At 44.0% G+C, this 24119-nt stretch overlaps 1 protein-coding gene across 1 annotated transcript in view; it reads right to left on the bottom strand.

Annotated features, from left to right (window-relative positions):
- LOC309550598 (cytochrome P450 1B1-like) overlaps nucleotides 1-23381 on the bottom strand; it is a gene marked incomplete at both ends in the record, with an annotated part of 358421 nt that extends 335040 nt beyond the window's left edge. The window contains 4 exons of the mRNA XM_082250942.1: nucleotides 13299-13411; nucleotides 13825-13899; nucleotides 14721-14774; nucleotides 23366-23381. Coding sequence (XP_082107068.1) covers nucleotides 13299-13411; nucleotides 13825-13899; nucleotides 14721-14774; nucleotides 23366-23381 — 258 coding nt within the window. The remainder of the gene's footprint in view (nucleotides 1-13298; nucleotides 13412-13824; nucleotides 13900-14720; nucleotides 14775-23365) is intronic.
- Nucleotides 23382-24119: the final 738 nt, after the last annotated feature.

Below are 24119 nucleotides of genomic sequence, written 5' to 3'. Positions count from 1 at the left end.
GGTACAAACAATAGTAATTGGGGCCTAGTGTGGTTGTGTACGTGTGATATACATACACTTTTTTGGGATCATATTTTCTATTCCGCTATTTAATCAAAAACCTTTGGGGATCAGTTAAATTGGGGGATAGTCTGTGTTGGTACGTGTGAGAGAGATCCACCTTTCCAAGTTGTTGAGGTTCATCTCATACTTCTGAAGGTTTGAGGGTGCTGCCTGTTCCATACTCCCCCTACTCCTAGCCTTTTAGGGGTACAAACAATAGTAATTGGGGCCTAGTGTGGTTGTGTACGTGTGATATACATACACTTTTTTGGGATCATATTTTCTATTCCGCTATTTAATCAAAAACCTTTGGGGATCAGTTAAATTGGGGGATAGTCTGTGTTGGTACGTGTGAGAGAGATCCACCTTTCCAAGTTGTTGGGGTTCATCTCATACTTCTGAAGGTTTGAGGGTGCTGCCTGTTCCATACTCCCCCTACTCCTAGCCTTTTAGGGGTACAAACAATAGTAATTGGGGCCTAGTGTGGTTGTGTACGTGTGATATACATACACTTTTTTGGGATCATATTTTCTATTCCGCTATTTAATCAAAAACCTTTGGGGATCAGTTAAATTGGGGGATAGTCTGTGTTGGTACGTGTGAGAGAGATCCACCTTTCCAAGTTGTTGGGGTTCATCTCATACTTCTGAAGGTTTGAGGGTGCTGCCTGTTCCATACTCCCCCTACTCCTAGCCTTTTAGGGGTACAAACAATAGTAATTGGGGCCTAGTGTGGTTGTGTACGTGTGATATACATACACTTTTTTGGGATCATATTTTCTATTCCGCTATTTAATCAAAAACCTTTGGGGATCAGTTAAATTGGGGAATAGTCTGTGTTGGTACGTGTGAGAGAGATCCACCTTTCCAAGTTGTTGGGGTTCATCTCATACTTCTGAAGGTTTGAGGGTGCTGCCTGTTCCATACTCCCCCTACTCCTAGCCTTTTAGGGGTACAAACAATAGTAATTGGGGCCTAGTGTGGTTGTGTACGTGTGATATACATACACTTTTTTGGGATCATATTTTCTATTCCGCTATTTAATCAAAAACCTTTGGGGATCAGTTAAATTGGGGGATAGTCTGTGTTGGTACGTGTGAGAGAGATCCACCTTTCCAAGTTGTTGGGGTTCATCTCATACTTCTGAAGGTTTGAGGGTGCTGCCTGTTCCATACTCCCCCTACTCCTAGCCTTTTAGGGGTACAAACAATAGTAATTGGGGCCTAGTGTGGTTGTGTACGTGTGATATACATACACTTTTTTGGGATCATATTTTCTATTCCGCTATTTAATCAAAAACCTTTGGGGATCAGTTAAATTGGGGGATAGTCTGTGTTGGTACGTGTGAGAGAGATCCACCTTTCCAAGTTGTTGAGGTTCATCTCATACTTCTGAAGGTTTGAGGGTGCTGCCTGTTCCATACTCCCCCTACTCCTAGCCTTTTAGGGGTACAAACAATAGTAATTGGGGCCTAGTGTGGTTGTGTACGTGTGATATACATACACTTTTTTGGGATCATATTTTCTATTCCGCTATTTAATCAAAAACCTTTGGGGATCAGTTAAATTGGGGGATAGTCTGTGTTGGTACGTGTGAGAGAGATCCACCTTTCCAAGTTGTTGGGGTTCATCTCATACTTCTGAAGGTTTGAGGGTGCTGCCTGTTCCATACTCCCCCTACTCCTAGCCTTTTAGGGGTACAAACAATAGTAATTGGGGCCTAGTGTGGTTGTGTACGTGTGATATACATACACTTTTTTGGGATCATATTTTCTATTCCGCTATTTAATCAAAAACCTTTGGGGATCAGTTAAATTGGGGGATAGTCTGTGTTGGTACGTGTGAGAGAGATCCACCTTTCCAAGTTGTTGAGGTTCATCTCATACTTCTGAAGGTTTGAGGGTGCTGCCTGTTCCATACTCCCCCTACTCCTAGCCTTTTAGGGGTACAAACAATAGTAATTGGGGCCTAGTGTGGTTGTGTACGTGTGATATACATACACTTTTTTGGGATCATATTTTCTATTCCGCTATTTAATCAAAAACCTTTGGGGATCAGTTAAATTGGGGGATAGTCTGTGTTGGTACGTGTGAGAGAGATCCACCTTTCCAAGTTGTTGGGGTTCATCTCATACTTCTGAAGGTTTGAGGGTGCTGCCTGTTCCATACTCCCCCTACTCCTAGCCTTTTAGGGGTACAAACAATAGTAATTGGGGCCTAGTGTGGTTGTGTACGTGTGATATACATACACTTTTTTGGGATCATATTTTCTATTCCGCTATTTAATCAAAAACCTTTGGGGATCAGTTAAATTGGGGGATAGTCTGTGTTGGTACGTGTGAGAGAGATCCACCTTTCCAAGTTGTTGGGGTTCATCTCATACTTCTGAAGGTTTGAGGGTGCTGCCTGTTCCATACTCCCCCTACTCCTAGCCTTTTAGGGGTACAAACAATAGTAATTGGGGCCTAGTGTGGTTGTGTACGTGTGATATACATACACTTTTTTGGGATCATATTTTCTATTCCGCTATTTAATCAAAAACCTTTGGGGATCAGTTAAATTGGGGGATAGTCTGTGTTGGTACGTGTGAGAGAGATCCACCTTTCCAAGTTGTTGAGGTTCATCTCATACTTCTGAAGGTTTGAGGGTGCTGCCTGTTCCATACTCCCCCTACTCCTAGCCTTTTAGGGGTACAAACAATAGTAATTGGGGCCTAGTGTGGTTGTGTACGTGTGATATACATACACTTTTTTGGGATCATATTTTCTATTCCGCTATTTAATCAAAAACCTTTGGGGATCAGTTAAATTGGGGGATAGTCTGTGTTGGTACGTGTGAGAGAGATCCACCTTTCCAAGTTGTTGGGGTTCATCTCATACTTCTGAAGGTTTGAGGGTGCTGCCTGTTCCATACTCCCCCTACTCCTAGCCTTTTAGGGGTACAAACAATAGTAATTGGGGCCTAGTGTGGTTGTGTACGTGTGATATACATACACTTTTTTGGGATCATATTTTCTATTCCGCTATTTAATCAAAAACCTTTGGGGATCAGTTAAATTGGGGGATAGTCTGTGTTGGTACGTGTGAGAGAGATCCACCTTTCCAAGTTGTTGGGGTTCATCTCATACTTCTGAAGGTTTGAGGGTGCTGCCTGTTCCATACTCCCCCTACTCCTAGCCTTTTAGGGGTACAAACAATAGTAATTGGGGCCTAGTGTGGTTGTGTACGTGTGATATACATACACTTTTTTGGGATCATATTTTCTATTCCGCTATTTAATCAAAAACCTTTGGGGATCAGTTAAATTGGGGGATAGTCTGTGTTGGTACGTGTGAGAGAGATCCACCTTTCCAAGTTGTTGGGGTTCATCTCATACTTCTGAAGGTTTGAGGGTGCTGCCTGTTCCATACTCCCCCTACTCCTAGCCTTTTAGGGGTACAAACAATAGTAATTGGGGCCTAGTGTGGTTGTGTACGTGTGATATACATACACTTTTTTGGGATCATATTTTCTATTCCGCTATTTAATCAAAAACCTTTGGGGATCAGTTAAATTGGGGGATAGTCTGTGTTGGTACGTGTGAGAGAGATCCACCTTTCCAAGTTGTTGGGGTTCATCTCATACTTCTGAAGGTTTGAGGGTGCTGCCTGTTCCATACTCCCCCTACTCCTAGCCTTTTAGGGGTACAAACAATAGTAATTGGGGCCTAGTGTGGTTGTGTACGTGTGATATACATACACTTTTTTGGGATCATATTTTCTATTCCGCTATTTAATCAAAAACCTTTGGGGATCAGTTAAATTGGGGGATAGTCTGTGTTGGTACGTGTGAGAGAGATCCACCTTTCCAAGTTGTTGAGGTTCATCTCATACTTCTGAAGGTTTGAGGGTGCTGCCTGTTCCATCCTCCCCCTACTCCTAGCCTTTTAGGGGTACAAACAATAGTAATTGGGGCCTAGTGTGGTTGTGTACGTGTGATATACATACACTTTTTTGGGATCATATTTTCTATTCCGCTATTTAATCAAAAACCTTTGGGGATCAGTTAAATTGGGGGATAGTCTGTGTTGGTACGTGTGAGAGAGATCCACCTTTCCAAGTTGTTGGGGTTCATCTCATACTTCTGAAGGTTTGAGGGTGCTGCCTGTTCCATACTCCCCCTACTCCTAGCCTTTTAGGGGTACAAACAATAGTAATTGGGGCCTAGTGTGGTTGTGTACGTGTGATATACATACACTTTTTTGGGATCATATTTTCTATTCCGCTATTTAATCAAAAACCTTTGGGGATCAGTTAAATTGGGGGATAGTCTGTGTTGGTACGTGTGAGAGAGATCCACCTTTCCAAGTTGTTGGGGTTCATCTCATACTTCTGAAGGTTTGAGGGTGCTGCCTGTTCCATACTCCCCCTACTCCTAGCCTTTTAGGGGTACAAACAATAGTAATTGGGGCCTAGTGTGGTTGTGTACGTGTGATATACATACACTTTTTTGGGATCATATTTTCTATTCCGCTATTTAATCAAAAACCTTTGGGGATCAGTTAAATTGGGGGATAGTCTGTGTTGGTACGTGTGAGAGAGATCCACCTTTCCAAGTTGTTGGGGTTCATCTCATACTTCTGAAGGTTTGAGGGTGCTGCCTGTTACATACTCCCCCTACTCCTAGCCTTTTAGGGGTACAAACAATAGTAATTGGGGCCTAGTGTGGTTGTGTACGTGTGATATACATACACTTTTTTGGGATCATATTTTCTATTCCGCTATTTAATCAAAAACCTTTGGGGATCAGTTAAATTGGGGGATAGTCTGTGTTGGTACGTGTGAGAGAGATCCACCTTTCCAAGTTGTTGGGGTTCATCTCATACTTCTGAAGGTTTGAGGGTGCTGCCTGTTCCATACTCCCCCTACTCCTCATCTAGCCTTTTAGGGGTACAAACAATAGTAATTGGGGCCTAGTGTGGTTGTGTACGTGTGATATACATACACTTTTTTTGGATCATATTTTCTATTCCGCTATTTAATTTAACTGGGCCTCCATGCGAGACCTGTGTGCCTTGTTGCGCTGTTTTGAGTACTCCACCAACATGGCCAGTGGCAATGACGCCGTTCTCAGCTTAACTATCCCACTTCTATGCCTCCTTGAAAAAACAATTCGGGCGATGATGGAAGAGGATGTGGCACAGGATGAGGAGGAGGAGGAGGATGAAGAGGTAACATTTCCAAGGCTTTCAGGGCAGTCATTCGCAAGGGGCTCCGAGGGTGGGTTCCTGCACACGCAAACGCCAGGGACGCAATTGTCCAGCAGGGGCACAGTTCTGGAGGATGAGGAGGATGAGGAGGAGGAGGAGCTGGAGGAGGAGATGGAACCATGTTCACAGCAGGGTGGCACCCAGGCCAGCTCATGGCCATCACTGGTGCGTGGCTGGGGGGATACAGAGGACACGGACCATACACCTCCCACAGAGGACAGCCTTTCGTTGCCTCTGGGCAGCCTGGCACACATGAGCGATTACATGCTGCAGTGTCTCCACAACGACCGCCGAGTTGCCCACATTCTAACTTGTGCTGATTACTGGGTGGCCACGCTGCTGGATCCCCGTTACAAGGACAACGTACCGTCCTTAATTCACTCACTGGAGCGCGATCGCAAGATGCGCGAGTACAAGCGCACGCTGGTAGACGCCATGCTGCTGGCATTCCCATCTGACAGCGGGGCCACAGTGGAAGCACAAGGCAGAGGAGGAGGAGGAGGAGGTCGCCAACGCAACCAGGGCACCGCCAGCACCTCAGAAGGCAGGGTTAGCATGGCCGAAATGTGGAAAAGCTTTGTCAGCACGCCACAACAAACAGCAGCACCAGCAGCTCAGATGGAACGTCTTAGCAGGAGGCAGCATTTTACCAACATGGTGGAGCAGTATGTGTGCACACGCCTACATGTAGTGAATGACGGGTCTGCCCCCTTCAACTTCTGGGTCTCCAAATTGGGCACATGGCCTGAGCTTGCCCTTTACGCCTTGGAGGTGCTGGCGTGCCCTGCAGCCAGTGTATTATCTGAACGGGTATTTAGCACGGCTGGGGGCGTTATAACAGACAAGCGCAGCCGCCTGTCCAGAGACAATGTGGACAAGCTCACGTTCATTAAAATGAACCAGGCATGGATCCCACGGGACTTTTCCGTACCTTATGCAGAATAGCAATGGATACCGACCTTACCCACCCATTGTTCCATTTTTGCTCTTTCTCACTCTTTTGGGGTGTACCCTCATTTAAAATTTGTGAAAAGAAGCAGTGTTGGCTACCTCGTCCTCCTCCTCAGGGCCAGATTAATGTAGGGGCTATTGGAGCTGCAGCTCCAGGCCCCTACCTTTTATATAGGCCCCGGGTTGGCCATATTCACTGTTACCGCTCTTCTGTCACTTGTAAACACAGAAGTCTGGCTTCTATGCTCGCTTCCCCAGGCAGCACCCTCAGAACCTCCCCACACAGCGTGAAGGCCGGACAAGGAGGGACAGTTGGCGATGCATGGATGTGTTTATGGGCTTCAGAGACAGCATCCCATGTTGAATTAGGCATGCATGGCTGCACCCTTCCTCCTCTGGGTGCATGGCAAGGCACGGCCCTAAGGCCCTTCAAAATCCTCAGCACCAAGCCCATGATGCTGTTAATCCGGCCCTGGTCCTCCTCCACCGCCGCTTCCACCTACACCGCCCATAGGTGTGCGCAGCCTATTGCATTAAGGTGTGCACCCCAAAGTTGAAATACACATGCATGTGTTTGCCAGCAGGGAGAGTAATGTATCGGGGCCATGTACCTGTAGGCAAGGAGAAATAGAGCAGAGCAGGTCCCAGGGAGATCTTTCCCATCTCCTCACTGGCAATGCTATGTGCCCTAGGTGATTAGGGTGTGCCCAGGCACACCCAGCACACCCTGTGCGCACGCCTATGTCACCGCCACATCCACCACCACCTTAACCTCCCTCCTACTCCATATGGGCCTCGTCCTTCAGAGATGAAGAAGAACATTGTTTTATTTTTCTGTTTTTTTTTGTTGTTTTAAGTTATTTCCCTATCCACATTTGTTTGCAGAGCACTTGCCATGCTCTTAATTACGTTTTGCTGCCATTTGCAGCACTCTAGCCCTTTCCTTTGGTGTTTTAGAGCCATTTTAGTGCCTTAAAGTTCGGGTCCCCATTGACTTCAATGGGGTTCGGTGTCCGGGAAAAGTTCGGTAAAAGTCCGGGACACGGACCCGGACTTTTTTTTAAAGTTCGGCCGAACCCGTCGAACACGGACATCTAGGTGTTCGCTCAACCCTAATCTTGGGTGTGCTTAAGTTGTCTATGGTGAATCCCCTCAAGCCCACAATAGCTTGTGAACCCCTCAAGTGTCTTTTAATCATTGGCAGTTGGCCCCATGTGCATGTGGTTTTGACATGTGTTTTCTCATGTTTGTTAAAGGTGTGCAGTCTAGATTTGGCATCTAAACCTGCCCCCTTACCTTCCCAGCTTCCAAAGACACCATTTTTGCTTTTCTGATAACTGTAATTTATTATGTGCACGTATGTAGGTCATGCGATTTCTCATGTATGTTTAATGTTTGCAGCCTCCTTTTGCCTATAAAAGATTACACCACCACCCCCACCAAGTCTGTTTGTGCCATTAGGTAAGTGTTTGGAGGGCCTCGTGTGATGTTTGACCATATGCGTTTTCTAATGTGTTTTTTTAAATTTCTTTGCAGCCTCTTGGGCTCTTTTGCCACCACCACCACCACCACCACCAGTGTGTATTTGTGCCATTAGGTAAGTGTTTGGAGGGCCTCGTGTGATGTTTGACCATATGCGTTTTCTAATGTGTTTTTTTTAATTTCTTTGCAGCCTCTTAGGCTCTTTGTCCACCACCACCACCACCACCGTGTTTGTGCCATTAGGTAAGTGTTTGGAGGGTCTCGTGTGATGTTTGACCATATGCGTTTTCTAATGTGTTTTTTTTTGCATTTCTTTGCAGCCTCTTAGGCTCTTTGTCCACCACCACCACCACCGTGTTTGTGCCATTAGGTAAGTGTTTGGAGGGTCTCGTGTGATGTTTGACCATATGCGTTTTCTAATGTGTTTTTTTTTGCATTTCTTTGCAGCCTCTTAGGCTCTTTGTCCTCCACCACCACCACCACCAACGCGTCTTTTTTAAAACAAGCAGTGGCTAGCTTTGGTAAGTGTGTTCTGTAACTGTTCACTAATTATACTGTATATGAAGAGCAATCTGCAAATCATGTTTTTTTCTGTTTTCTCTTTTGTCATTTCAGATTTAGGCGTTTGGGGCTATTTGCTGCTGCTGGACAGCCAGATTCTCTGCCCACCTCGTGCTCCCATGGCCCCACCCACTGGAAGGCTGAGGAGAAGTAGTAGGGTGGCCAGGGGGGGCAGGGTGGGCAGATCGTCTGGCTCTGGTGTGAGGGAGGCTCCAGCTGTATCCAGGAGGGAGTCCACCGTCCCCAGCCCGGAGGAGGAAGCCGGGGGAGGTGTTAACACACCAAGTGGACAAGCTGGCTCTTCTGACAGTAGTCCTGGGGAGGGTCTGTCCACCAGAGTCAGCTTGTCCACATTACCCCGGCTTCCCCGTTTCACCCACAATCAGTGCTGTGTCCTGGTCCAGACCTATATGGCCAGATATGAGGCGATACATGGGACCAGGGCCGCGGCTAACTCTGGAACAGAGAAGCGCAGATTGTGGGATGAAATCCGGGATGCTGTAAATGCACTGGGTGAACGACCTCGCCACAGTGACAGTGTGCGGAAGAAGGTCAATGACATCTGTGGGTCCGTTCGAAAGAAGCTAATTGCATGGGCTGCGGAGGGTCTTTATGACTGACAAGGTCGGCTGGATCCACATGCACAACGTTCTCTCTGGACTTATCAAGTACCTTTTTTGCAGATCATAGGGCCCGATACCATCTTTTCCAGAGAGGACGTAGATTCGGATGCTTTGCGCCAAGGTAGGATATTATCTTGGATGTCAATTGTGTGAGTTGTTTTGAAAAGATGAACTAATATCCTATGTGTGATATGAATAGAATTTGATACTTGGCCTTCCAATTGTCCTTTTTTTGTTTTCCCCAACCTGCAATTTGTTCATCTGTAGCACGGATCTCAGCCTCTCCACAGCCCATGCAGCTTGGTGACCCAGACGGACTCACGGGTGTTGACATCAGTGCTGACCCTCCTCCTGGTAGGTCCCATATCGTACTGTGCCAAACAATGTAGATGTATATTTTATTCTTTCCAAGATAGCTCATATCGTTCTTGCCAAACCAATCTATTAACCTTCTATGATGAAGTGAGCTGCCACCTAGATAAAGGTAAGCCTGTGGATGTAGTGTATCTGGACTTTGCAAAGGGCTTTGACACCGTTCCCCACAAACGCTTACTGTACAAACTAAGGAAGGTAGGTATGGACCATAAGGTGAGTACCTGGATAGAGAACTGGCTTCAGGGGAGAGTTCAGAGGGTGGTGATTAATGGGGAGTACTCAGATTGGGCGGGTGTGGAAAGTGGGGTCCCCCAGGGTTCTGTCCTGGGACCAATCCTGTTTAATTTATTCATAAATGATCTAGAGGAGGGGATATCTAGTACAATCTCAGTATTTGCAGATGATACTAAACTAAGCATGCCAATATCTTCTATGCAGGATGTGGAAACCTTACAAGCGGACCTGAACAAAATAACTGGGTGGGCAACTACATGGCAGATGAGGTTTAATGTTGAAAAATGTAAAGTAATGCACTTGGGAGCCAAAAACCAGAAAGCAAGCTACTCACTAGGGAGGGAACCTCTGGGTGAGTCTAGGATGGAAAAGGACTTGGGGGTACTGGTAGACAACAGGCTTGGCAGTGGCATGCAATGCCAAGCCGCTGCAAGTAAAGCCAACAGAATACTGGGATGTATAAAAAAGGGGATTCACTCCAGAAATAAAGAGATTATTCTCCCACTCTACAAGACTCTGGTCCGGCCACATCTGGAGTATGCTGTCCAGTTCTGGGCACCGGTCCTCAGGAAGGATGTGCTGGAATTGGAAAGAGTCCAGAGAAGGGCAACAAAAATAATTAGGGGAATGGAGGACATCAGCTATGAGGAAAGACTACAAGCACTGAACATATTCTCTCTAGAGAAGAGACGTTTGAGGGGGGATATGATATCAATGTACAAATACTGTACTGGCGACCCTAGCATAAGGAACAAACTATTCAGAGTAAGGGAATACAACAAGACACGTGGCCACTCACTAAAACTAGAGGAAAGGCGGTTTAACCTTAAAATGCGTAAGGGGTTCTTCACTGTAAGAGCTGTAAGGATGTGGAATTCTCTTCCACAAGCAGTCATATCAGCAGGGAGCATTGATAGTTTCAAAAAACTGTTAGATGGGCACCTTAGAGACCACAACATACAGGGGTATACAATGAACGGCTAAAAGCAAACACACACATCATAGGTTGAACTGGATGGACTGGTGTCTTTTTTCAACCTCACTAACTATGTAACTATGTAACTGTATTGCTATGTCCTCTTTACAGAAGATCCGCAGCAGGGAACACACCCAGTGCAGCAAGGCCTGGAGGAAGGTGTTGGTATGTATAGCAAATTTATATTTTTTTAGGAATCTTATTAACCCAGTTAACACACATGTTTTTTCTTTAGAAAGAGTGTTGCCTTTTAGGTGTTTACCCTGCAAAACACCGTTGACAGCATTAATGGGTATTCAGACCAAGCCTTCTTAACCTTTGGGAGGGTTTAGCAAGTGTCCTATGAGCCCAGGAAAGCGCTTTTGAATGTTTGGCCTCAATGCTTAATTCCTGAAGCTAGGAGGGAAATCTGGCCATAATCATTACTGCCTAAGGTTATGTACTAAACCTGTTTTGTACTTTTTTTTTCAAAGAACATCAGGCCCCTCTTGACGTAGCAGCTGGAGTTGGATCAGGAGCTGGCGACGATTCTGCATCCAATGCTGTGGTATGTGATATAAGGGAACAAGGTGCACATGTAACATTTCAATGGTAGTAATGTTTTTGGGCTAGATGTGGCTTACATTGTGTGTGTTAAATTAGTGCTATGACATTCTGACGATGCACCAGCACAACAAGAGTTAGATCTTGAACATCAGGGAATTATGTTATAATTTGGGGTGCCACTAATGTGCCAAAAACATCCAGGACCTTTAAAGTCTGGCCAGTCTTTGATTTTCCAGGTCCAAATTCATGTGTATCGTTTTGTTGGGTTGTCCTGTAGCCGATTGATGGCGAGATTTTAGACAACATACGTAGATGTAGAAAGTCATTGGTGTAGTAATAGATTTACCAAAAGCAGAAACAACCTACCACACCAGGGTTAATTGGGAACAGCTTCATGTCGAAACTTTTTTGCCTTTGTCATATTAGTCCTACCAACATAATATGTACCCATTATCAGAAGTGTTGCTAGCTTGGATAATATTACAATGAACAAGTACTTATTAGAAGCACATCAAACTTTTCTACGTTCTGCTTGGGGTGTTAAGTTGTCAAACTAATCAGAACTATTTAGTCATGATGTTTTATAATGATTTGGTCTATTTCTTCTGATTTCAGGCAGCCTTGGATGCAGCGGGATTGTCACCTACCCCACCTCGTCCATCTCTGCTGTATGTGGCCGAGAGGCTGCTTGCCGAGTATCAGATCCAAAATGAGTTAAGGAGGCCTACTCAGCAATCTAGTGAGGTAGTACGGCTGCTAGGGCTCATACAGGAATCTGTAGCAGCGATGGTACAGGTTCAACAGGATATGCGTGACAGCTTGGTAAGTTTAGCAGACCAGCATCAACGGGATCGGCAAAGTGTTGACACTCAGGTGCTGGCCACACGCCAATGCCTGGTTGGAGCTGGAGATGCCCCATTGGCAGAGCCCTCCCAAACATCTCAATCACCTGCCACTGCAGGTTGTGGTAGTGGGAGGGTAATGCCAGTGTTGGCCACTTGGCAGGCAGCTGGGGATGGGACAATTCCTCCTGTAGCCACTCCTAGCACTTCACACTCAGTTCGCACTCCCACACCCCTCAATGAGCAATCCTCCTGCACAACCTCATTGCGCACTGGTTCCACAATACCCCTTCAACCTGACTATATTCCCTCCACACCTTTCTCACTTCACTCCTCCCCAGGCCGTCCCCCTTTATTGTCACCAGCCCGACATGTCGTTACCCCCCGCACCGTGGCCCACAACATCAAATAATCAAGCACAACTCCCCACACATCTTCACAACCCTTGCACCACCAGCAGCATCAAATAGCCTCGGGGCAGCAGCCACAGCCAGAGCCGCAGCAGCTACAAAATCTTATGGTAATGGCACACTATCCCCAAATTCTGAGGCTGAGCCCAGAGCAGACTGTACTATTGGCCCAAGATTTGATGTCCGGAACATTTCCAGGGTTCACCACACTGCATCAGCAGCAGCCTCATGGACAAAATCTTATGGTAATGGCACACTATACCCAAACTCTAAGGCTGAGCCCAGAGCAGACTGGACTATTGGCCCAACATTTGATGTCCGGAACATTTCCAGGGTTCACCACACTGCATCAGTCACCACCACCTTAATTTGATCTTTGTTTTATTGATTTGTGATATTTTTGTTACTGATTTGTTTCTGATTGATACATTGGCCAATTTGTGGGGCCATTTTTTGGTTTAATTTGAGGGTGGCACGATATGATTTCTTATAGTGATTTTTTTGGTGATGCAATAAAATTTTCTGGAAAATTATTAGTTTGTGTTTGCTCTTTGGTTTTTTGGGAGTGTTGGTGGCCAAGTAAGGGCCCTGGTTAATGTAGGCATTTCTACACACGTGCTTCTCTATCTCCAAACATATGGTTTCATTTATATTTTCAAAACTCAATGTTCACATAATGACCCAAGAAAAGGTCTCCCTTCAAATGTAGCTTCAAAACAAGTCTCATGGATAACATAAACCAAAGCCAACATGCTAACAATTACAGACCACACCACTCGACTAAACAAATACAACACAAAAAACATTTGATGTGTACACCAAAAAAAATACTTTGGTAAGAAAAGATAATTTTTTTTTAATACCACATGTAGGTCTATAAAAAATTTTGCATAAAAAATATATTCTTTAAATATATTATCGAAAAATGTAAAACTTTTAACACTTGTGTTGCAACGTGCAACATACAAATAAAATAAAAAAACATTCAATTCATTGGGGTGCAGTTCCGCACAAATGGCTCCGAAGGGTCCGGATCCACCCCCAACTGCCGCTCCAAGAACACTATTCTTTCTCCACACCAGCGTAAGTATTCCAGCATCACCTCGCTGGTGAAGTGGGTGTGCCCTGGGTAGAAAAAGACATGAAAATTAGTTTTATGCAAAATGATCCAAACAAGGATTGTAATTAATGTGCCTCAACAAATATGCTTAGGAGTCTATTGGTTGGCTTTTCTCAACACTCTGAAGCAAATATGCTAAATTGCTGTTGTAAACCTTGAACTCAAACTTTCACAGCAAATTGTTCAAAAGGTTACATAAGATGGCTTGGAATGTTAGTAGCAGTTCCACCAAAGCTAAGTAAAAGGCTTTTCTTCATGTCAACACAACCAATCATTTTGAAGAATGTAAGGTGTTGTGTTCAATTGGTCAACACGATACATGTGCACACATTTATCTCTATCACCATTGGAATTTGTGTAGCGTTCTCTCTCCCTCTTACTGTCTATAGATTGAACCTGACACATAGTAGAGACTCACCACTTGGAATTTTGATGGCCATTTGTGGCATGGGTAGATGCCTCTCCTCCCCAGATCCCCTTTGCTCCATCACAGCTGTGTTAAGAGAGAATAAAAACAAATGGACTCACGCTAACTGTAGGTTACGCAGTCATGAAAACGCTCTAACACCCACTCCTTCCCCCTCCACACTTCCCTGAAAGTTTTATTTAGACATTGATACGGTGGTGATGCAGATTTGTACAGTGCAAGCTTCATTCTTCTGGGTGAAGCTTGTAGCGTTAAGGATACGTACTCCCTGCTTTTGTGCGGATTGTGTTTCTCTGATGTTTTTTGTGCCTCAGCCCTGCCTGTTCTAAGTGTTGGGAGCATCTCATTTTTGGATGGCTGCGGAAAACTAATCAGGTTAGACTTACCCTCTCTAGCTTTTTGGGGACGAGAGAAATCACGATCCTCCTCTTAAAATGGCCCCTGTACACCCCTCTAGGCACCTCCCTCCTGTTGGTTGACCCAACAGCAGGCAGCTTGCTATGGAGGCACATGAGATGAAGCCAAGCACCCTGTGCCTGTACAGGCACTAGGCTGTGAGCCAGCCTTGCCCCCTCCCTTCCGATGGTCTCAATGATTAGGAGTGACAGCATCAGGAGGCAATATTGGCATGCTGTCACCTCAGCTAAGGAGGAGGGGGAGTCTGTTCCAGACAAGTATTTGTGCAAAATTTTGGACAGTAATAAAATGGTCCCGGTAAGTCTAAGGGGGAATATGCACACCTATCACTTGGAATACTAATGCATAGAATGCATTCACATAAAGAACCTGCTGCCTTTAGAACAACTTGAAGCCTGATCGGGGACATACACATGTAGCATTTCTCCACTTACTAAGTAGACACATTACTGCAAAATCACACAACTTACCATCAACAATGTTTTCTGGGCCCCCAGAACCGGATGGTATTGGCTCAGGAGAAGCTGCACAAAAATAACACAAATTGTGAACTGGAATGTGGTACATTACCGGGGAAGAGTATTTCTGAAAGGTTGAGAAACACACACAATGTTCAAGCCAAGCCACACGCATTTTCAGTGTTGACTAAATCAGAACATGAGTTAATTAACATGGCCCCAAATAATTTAGAAGTACAAAGCACACCATTTCCAATGTAGAGAAACTAACACCAATTTAGAAGAGGGTGGCTTGAGAAAGCTTAAAAATAATAACATGTCCTGTAATGCTCCCCAATACCACCTTCCAAACATGAAGGTTAAGCAAGAGTGTTTCATGACCAACCTTCCTGTCACATATAGCAAAACTGCACTTGCTTTGACTCCAACTTAGATTATCCCAGATACACATCATCCTAGCACACACAATACATGTGATAATCTAATTTTATGTACTTACAGAATAGTTCAGGGGAGCCACAAACATTAGTGGAGTAATCTGCCTCCACCCCTGGAGTGGGGGAGGATGGGGGAGACCCTGCATGGGGGGATGGTGTCGTATCTCCTAGAAACACAAAGACACAAATACAATTCTTGAACAAAAGCTATTTGATAAAGGCACACAGAAAGTAGTCCCTAAACATTGAAGGTAGTAGTTACAGTGGACTGGGTAAGCAGCGGCCCCTCTTCCCCAGTCCTCCACAACAAACATCCTCAATGTCAGCTGCTACATAACCCCAATGGCAAAATATATATATTACAGCCCTTATATTTCCCAGGACACATTGAACACACAAACACATGTAGAATACTTACTTCCCATTTGAGGAGAGCCCAGGTCCTCATCACTGAGTGACAAATTGGCCTCTTCTTGGGCACCTTCGTCCTCCTGCCCCGGATTCAGGCGACTTGGCCCTGCCTGAGGCTCCTCTCTTGCTGAAGCTACATCAACCACAAAAGAAAACAAAACAAACAATCATTCCTCCAAGTTAGACCTAATACACAACACACCAGCACATCCACATTACTTACAGTGGGCCTGAGAAGGCTGAGCCTCCAGATCCTCATCACTGGTTTCTAAAAAAAAACAAACAAAAAAAAAACATTATATATTATTTATGGACACAAATAGGCAGTAACCTCTCATCATGCTAGCACCATACTCAATGCCCCTACAATTCAGAACATAGAAGTGCACTTACACCAATGAGATGCATTGACCATGTTTTAAAACAGGAGGGCACCATGCAAATTAGGCGGTCACCTAAGGCCTCGCACCTACAGGGGCCTTGCGGCCAGTGGCGGAGCAACAACTTTTAGAAGGGCGCAGTCAGGGAAATCTCCCAAGTAAAAGATTGCTTTCAATCCTCGGATCTAAAAGTTGCAGCAGTGTGCTGCAGTCCCTTCACTGCGTCTGCCAGGTGTCTGTTGTCCGCTGACACTTACCCCTCCTTCTCTGACTGGGGATTGGCCGTCTGATCATGTTATCCTAAGATGTTGAGGAATCGGTAGGTGTGTACCTGCACCAGTAGGAAGTGACTGCCCGGTCAACTTACTCTGCTATCATCGATTGTTGCTCTGGGAGGAGAGCCCTGCCCTGGACCAGGAACATACAGGTAACCAGGCCCAGACTTGATATTTTGCAGGCTGGTCATAGATTTGTGGTGTCTACTATGCAAAGGGGGTGAGTAGCCCCAGGGAAGTTGGAAGAGTCCGAAAATGGTTGGTGGAGGAGGAGGAGAAGAAGGCCCTGGGTGGCTGGGGGACAAGGAGAGGGCCCCTGGGTGTTTTCTAGAGGAGGAAAGACCCCCAATGACGCCATAGTCAGTTGCCAGGGAAGAGAGTGGAGCTGAGCAAGTCCTGCATATCTGACATGAAAGCCAAACATGGTGGAGATGGAGCCCTTTGCCCTACACAATGACAGCACCCGAGGTGGAAGGTGAGGGGTAGCAGGTCTTTGACATTATATAGCATATGGACTCTGTCCATTATTGGTAGTTTTGTTTGGAGTTGTCCTTTAGATGTTTAACTCTGTTGTTTTTGCCCCAAGCTGTGAGGGACTGAGGTATGACAGCCCACTATGCTGGGACTTATAGTGCCCTAGAATGTGGAGGACTGAGGAATCCTTAGTCCCTAACAGAGGGCACTACAAGTCTTAGCATAGCAGGCAGTAGTTCCTCAGTCCCCTACAGAGAGCAGTACAAGTCCAAGCAGGTAGCCTTCTGCAGTGGGACTTGTTGTGCCCTTGACTGTGGTGGACTGAGGAAGGGAAGTGTAAGGGGGTCTCTGTAAGCTCAGATGTATGGGGGAGCTTTGGTGACCACAGAGTTCCCTTTTACACCAGAGTCCCCAGCTTCCCCCCTCAAATAATGGTACCCAGAACTCTCCTTACATCAGAGTCTTCAGACTTCCCTCTTACAGTGTAGTAAGTCTGGAGACTCCGATGTAAAGGGGGCTCTGTGAAATGTGATTAGAGATTTGACATTTCTACAATTAAAATTTTTCTACTTACCATCCACAATTTGTAGCTGCTGGAATGGCTCGCTCTCTCGGAACGCATATTGCAGTGTGGCCGTCCTCCTCCTCCCCTTCTTTACCAAAAGCACAAGAGGGTGTCGCCCGTCCGCTTGTGCTAGAAGCAGAAGAGAAAAAAGAAACATAAAAAAGACTAATGTACATAATAGTATTAAAGGTTGTGAAGAGACACTTGATGGAGGTAGGAAAGGTAGGAGCGAGAGGGAGGGGAGGGGGGTGTTGGTATTTGTGTTGTTGCATACCTAAACACATGTCCACCTACCCAAAAAATTGTAACCTATCTGGTCACATGTAATGTATATTTTTACTTAACGGAGATTTGCTCCACAGCCTTTTGCAGGAGCCTGGGTGAGCGCCTTTTGGCATCACTCCAGGCCCGCTGGAGATCCACCACACGAGGCCGGAACTGGAATCTCCGCCGCAGCCTCATCCGGACACGACACATGATCTTGTGCTTTTGGTGAAGATGCATATTCACCTTGTCATACCCCCAGAGGAGGAGGAGCTGTGGAAAGAGCAGTGTATGTTTGAGTCCAAGTATGTCCAAAAAAGTACAGTCTTACAAAAACATGCTAGGTCGTCTTTGAGATATTGTAGAACAAAGAATCCCATTTCTGGTGATACATATACATCGATGTCCAAATCTACCTCCATGACATAGGTTGCCCCACACTTGTGATTTCCTCTACATGATATTGCCATTTTGTCAATTGGCCTTTCATTACACACCCAGGGCCGCCATCAGGGGGGGACAGCCAATACACATGTAGGGGGCCCGAGTGCCTGTAGAGGCCCCGGACCCGCCATCCATGAAGTGTGCAGGAGACAGTAGCCAGGTGACACATAAGGCAGGAGAATCGCCGAAGGATACATGCATAGTAAGCACAGTAAACTAGCTGGCAGGGCTGGGACTCAGGAGATGTTATGAGGGAGGGACTTAAGAGCCTTTCAGCTACTCATTGGCTGAAGAGGTAACAGGAGGCAGGCTGATCCGCTTCCTGCTGCCTCCTTAGCCAATGGGTACACAGGGTGCACTGTCCATCACTGCACAGCCTTGTGCTTCCTCTGCTGATGGGATAGAATTCCTCTGCAAAAAAAACATGCTGCAGAGATGGAGATAAGAGAGATGAAAAAGAAATGTTTCCTATTGAAGCTGCTAGATTTAGCTAGAATACATGTACAGTTCATAGCCCTTGGCATGTTAATTACAGTCACTGTATTTACAACCTTATTGCTGTCCATTTAGCAGGGTGAAAGTAACTTTACACACATGTAGCATAGGTATCAACTTTTGTCACCATGTTAAAAGGACAGCAGTATGGGTAGCATTACAGTGACTGTTATTAGTCCAGGCTCACTAAACTAGCCAATGCTTGGAAAAGCAAGCCATGCAGATTGCTTTTCAGGTCCCTTTTAACATGAGCTGTCTGATTGGGTGTGGCTGTTCATTTTTCACGCAGACCTGATAAGCCCCTCCATTCTCCTTTATGGAGTGTTATATGTAAATGGGATTGATTCATTTGAGATGCAGATTTAAACTATGTATGGCCAGGCTGAAGGTACCCAAGTTGATTGATCGATCAACTTGAGGACAACGTACAACCAGTCTGTCAGATTTTACACACGCTTATCGCTAGCAGCTCATGTAGCCACTAGCAATAATCACTGTGTTTTCCTGGCAGGGGCGGCATCGGGAGAACACAATGGCTCCGCAGGAGGGTTTCCCCTGTCTGTGTTGATGGTGGAATCAAGGCAAAATGTTTTTCCTGCAAGCCACGGGACAAACAAAGAATGTTTCTTTAATTAATCCATGATTTCGCCAAAATGGGAAAAAAAGATGTTTGCTTTGTATATTCTTAAGTTTGCTACATAACTAGAACATGTAACAGGGTTATATCATTGGAGGAGATTTCCTCTCACTTCCTGTCTTGGTGTCACCAGGACAGGAAGTGAGGGAATCTCCTGGTGGGGATATAGCCAGCAATTCTTTCCTTTTATATATACTATGGACATTATAAGGCAACAATTGCAAGCTATTTCCCCACAGTGATATTCGCCCACTTCCTTTTGTGGTGACACTAAGACAGGAAGTGAGGGGAAATCTCATGCAATGATATAACCCTATTAGAAATTCGAGTTCTGTCTAAAAAGTATACATAAAGTAAGCACTTTGTTTCCAAAGTGGCAAAATTATGGAGGAGTTAAAACCCCATAGTGTGATCCGGGGATATGACGCTGTGCTCATACACTGCTCAATGTGTCTGTTCATTATGCTGTGCTGAATTATCCTGGATTCGCAATTCCTGCAAGAGGAGGACATGGGATGGGGGAGATGAGAATTTAATGTGGCAGAATTATCCACACAATCACACATAATCCTTTTTAAAGGTCCCCAGCAGAATTTGATGGCATAGTGGTTCACAGCAGTACCATCAGATTCCAGTTAGATCTGTAAATTAACAAAGCAATGGGATCTGGGAGTGTATTTAACTTGCAATGGACACCCCCATTGATTCACATATGGCAGTGTGAGATGCGTGTGTTGGGAATGTGATCCATTAAGACAAGTGATTATACACTCATGTGTTGCGTTTAGAGGTGATTTGTCCAATGCAATCCTTTGAAGACATGACCAGTCCAGATTTTTGTGATCACTCATTCCATCTCAGGTGAACAAATTAGCTGCTGTCTGCAGATCTAGCTTATGATGGTGAGTCTCAGACAAGACAAACGGTGCAGAGCTTGCAGTGTGTATGTATGTATTTAAGGCAATAATTTTCTTCCTAATGTATTTAGGGAATATAATGTTTCAAATCTTGCATATATGAAAAGGGGCAATACATTTGTCTTTATCTAGACAGATTCCAAAGCGTCATGGCAATCTGTCACAGATAATTGTGTTTCATTTTGTGTAAAAGTAGAAACTAATCAAATCGATCTATACACAGGCATACCCCACTTTAAGTACACAATGGGACCAGGGCATGTATGTAAAACGAAAATGTACTTAAAGTGAAGCAATCCCTTTTTTCTTTTCTCAATGCATTTAAATACACCAGCTCCATAGGAAATTTTGGCCACCTTGACATGGCCTTGCTCCCAAACCATGTGATAAGGACACCAAGCTTGGGGAGCATGTTAAGGGGATCCAGGACTATGACATGATAGATTACCTAGGCAAGCTGGCCGGCCACAAAAAGGATATGTTGTAGTCCTGGGTACCCTCTCGGTGTTCCCTAAGTTTGTTATCCCTGTCACTTATGGTTTGGGAGCAGTGTCATGCCAAGCTGAACAAGCTGTGTCCTTACTCGCGAGTGTATGTAAAGTGAGTGTACTTAAAGCGGGCTATGCCTATCTATATCTATATAGAAAGTTCCTAGATGTGAACCTGTTCCCTACTAATTATATATATATATATATATACACACACACATACACATTATATACAATATACAATATATATATATATATATATATATACATATCATATACAATATATATATATATATATATATATATATATATATATATACACATATTATATATATATATATACATTTTATATACAATATATATTATATACAATATATATATACATATTATATACAATATATTATATATATATATATATATATATATATATATATATATATGTATATATATATATATATAGAGTAGGGAACAGGTTCACATCTAGGAACTTTCTATAACAGGAAGCTTCTATCTCACGTCTAATAGGCAGAAAGTGCATGCGCATATCAGTAGACCAAAAGTTACTTGCACACCCGCTAGATAAGCGACAGCCCCCCGCCCCCAGCCCCCAGCCCCCATCTCGCACATTCACCCCCCCCTCCTTACCTTACAGATAAATGCCACAATTTCGCGCGGTAAACAGAGCTGGAGCCATCATGCACAGACTTGCGGACCTGTACAGTTTCCGGAAACGTGTGCACCCACAAATAGTTTTGTTTCCGGTTGCATTTACAAATGTGATAACGCTGTTTTTTATGTTAGCGAATTCGCCAAAAATAGTCACCTTACACAACCATTAAGCATATCTAACATAACAAAAAAATAAAATAAAAAACATACATTTGTGGACACCAGAAAACTTTATTTATACACATGAAGACATTTTGAAAAAACATTTGAAACATGCTGTTTATTACAAAGAGGATACACAGCTCAAACATTTCACATGACATATTTTTGGCACAGTCTCCACAGTATCCCATTGAAGCCACAGAATTGTATTTTTTTAACAAAAACAACCTTTGTACAACATTTATACCATATACATCGACAAAGAGCCAATAATCTTCAGATACATGTGCAGATTGACAGAACAATACACAATTATGTTAACACCAATAAATACTTACAGAGAGTCAAGTGGGCTATGTGTCTTTGGACATAACAGACAACACAGCCAAATCCCACCTCCATAAATAACAAAGGCCCCCAAATGTTAACCATAAAGCATGTGACACACAATATATTGGACCTCTTGCCAGGCCAAATCTTTTCTCCTGTCTGAGTGATCTATATATAATTAAGGGAAACACACACCCAGTAATGGTAACTCCCAGGCAAAAATTTAACTGTGTGTGTGTCCTGTGTGTTTTGGAGCATGCTCAGTTGCAAAAAAAAAGGGAAATAGAAATGAGGAGAGAGACCTAAACAACCCAAATACATGTATGTATGTATGTGTGTATATATGTGAATTGAGAAAATTCTCTCTTCAAGTTTGCTAGTCATTATTTAGAATGTTTAGATACAGGAATACATACATATATATAAAATTACATGAGAGAGCGAGAGAGAGCGAAATATATATTTAGGAAAACAATTGAAACACACCTTTTTGGATTTGGGAGTTGAGATTGTGAAGATTGAACAGATATGTAAGCCAACAATCTGACTCATCACTCATGAACATCCATAATCTTGGCGTGGCAATTATATCAGGCGTTCTTATGGGCGTTTTTGCTGGCATTTTCCCAGGCGTTTTCACATGCATTTTTTGGGCAGGCATTTTTGTATGAAATAACCTAAAAAAGCCCCAAAAACAGACCACAACACCTACATGTGAACGTAGCCCGTTTGGGGGGGATTTGTACAGCTCGAGGATCAACTCCCAAAACAGCCAAAAAGTCCAATCCTATTCAGTTCAATGGCCCCTGTTCCCATGTGAGCATTTTGACGGCATGAGGAAAACACCCAACGCTCACAAGAGGACATGAGCTTCTTTAATGCCAGTAAGGACTGAGAAATAGCACAATAATTAGGGAGTCTGCCTTCCTGCTGTAGGTTTGTAAGTTCGAATCCAGAAGGAGCCCTCTGTACGGGCAACACTTGGAGGTCTCCAAACCTCCAAATGTTAACATCAATAATTTTGCTCATGTTTGAAAAAGGCATGTGTATCAGCAAACTAAATACAAAAGATGCCACATAAAGTAAATATGTAGCAATATTGTGAGCTAAAGCTATATTTGTTTGTTGGGCATACTTTGCTAATTAGCCAAGTATGGGGATATATATATACCTTCAGTTAAATGTGTACTCAAATGCTAACACTTGGCCATACCCATATGGAAGAAAATGTTGTATTTGCAATATATTTAGAAAAACATTCTTTTGAAACACATAGAATATTGGCAAAATTGTGATATTTCCTTTATATTTGTGAAATGCTAATAATCTTTATTTGAAATATGTTTTACATCTATTTTTAATCCGCCGTTTTTTTCCATTTTATATGGGCGAGACAGCGGATTTTTAGTTCGTATTCAAAAAAGAGATTGCCCAAATTCGCGCTAGCGGAATTTTTGGAGCCTAGTTGGCGTTGCGCATGCGCACATTCGCACGCTCGCAGCTCGGGGCTTGAGGAGCTTTTTTTACTTTCTACACTTTTGCAGATATCTCTCTTTCTAAGTCAATTTTTGACATTTTTTAAAAGCTAGTCATCTCCAAATTCTTCTCCACCCCTTCCACAGTGATTTGGGATTTTTGGGGGTACAGGGGAAAATTGGCAAAACATTAGTCGAGCTTTTAGCTGACGTGTTTTTAAGTCGCGCTCTGACCTTGCAGCATCTTCATGAATCTCACACTAGGCGTTATTGGCCGCCCACCGTTCTTTGAATACCAATTTCAGACGTAAAAATTCGCCAGTTCGCAAAAATCCCGGCGTTAGCCAATTCGCCGTACTATGAATTAGGCCCTAATTGTCTTGGATCTTGATAAGAAGGTCCAAGATAATTTCCTTTATAATCTAGAGAAGGTCTTCTAGATATTTTGGGAGAGGGTGAAGTATGATGTCTATTAGTGGGTTTGTGTCCTTCTTCTTCCCATCTTAAAGTTTTAATCTGGGGGTTTTTGGTCCCTTTACCATTTTTCCCCTTCCCTTTAGTGGAGTGGGAAGGAGCATTCTCCTTTAGAGGTTTAAATTTGGGATAGTAAGCTCCAGACATAGAAGGTTCCGAATCTCCCGCAGGGGGGAGTTTCCGGTTATTGGAATGTAAAGTTTCCTGTATCTCTCTGGAATTCGAAGATTCACCTTCGGGATTAGCTGGAGTGCTGGTAGCTAGACTAGGTTTCTCCCCTGCGTTCAGTTGCCACTTGAACACCTGGGTAGACTTATAGTCATCTACATCCCGAAAGTACTTCTTCCTTTTCTTTATTTTCTGTTCCTCTTCCTCCATGGCGAGGATCTCTTTAAGTTCTTGAGTGTAAATTTTATAGGCTTCTCCTTCTTTGAATGGTGTCAGCTTCTCCTTAATTTCTAAAATCTCCTTGTTGAGTCTCAGAGTTTTCCTTCTCTTTCTATCAACAAGGAAA

The sequence above is a fragment of the Pelophylax lessonae genome (genome assembly GCF_965119305.1).
Source record: "Pelophylax lessonae genome assembly, chromosome: 3".
In the NCBI taxonomy this organism is placed as follows: Eukaryota; Metazoa; Chordata; class Amphibia; order Anura; family Ranidae; genus Pelophylax; species Pelophylax lessonae.
Note: the sequence above shows the minus strand (reverse complement) of the source record. Positions and strands in the feature narration are given on the sequence as shown.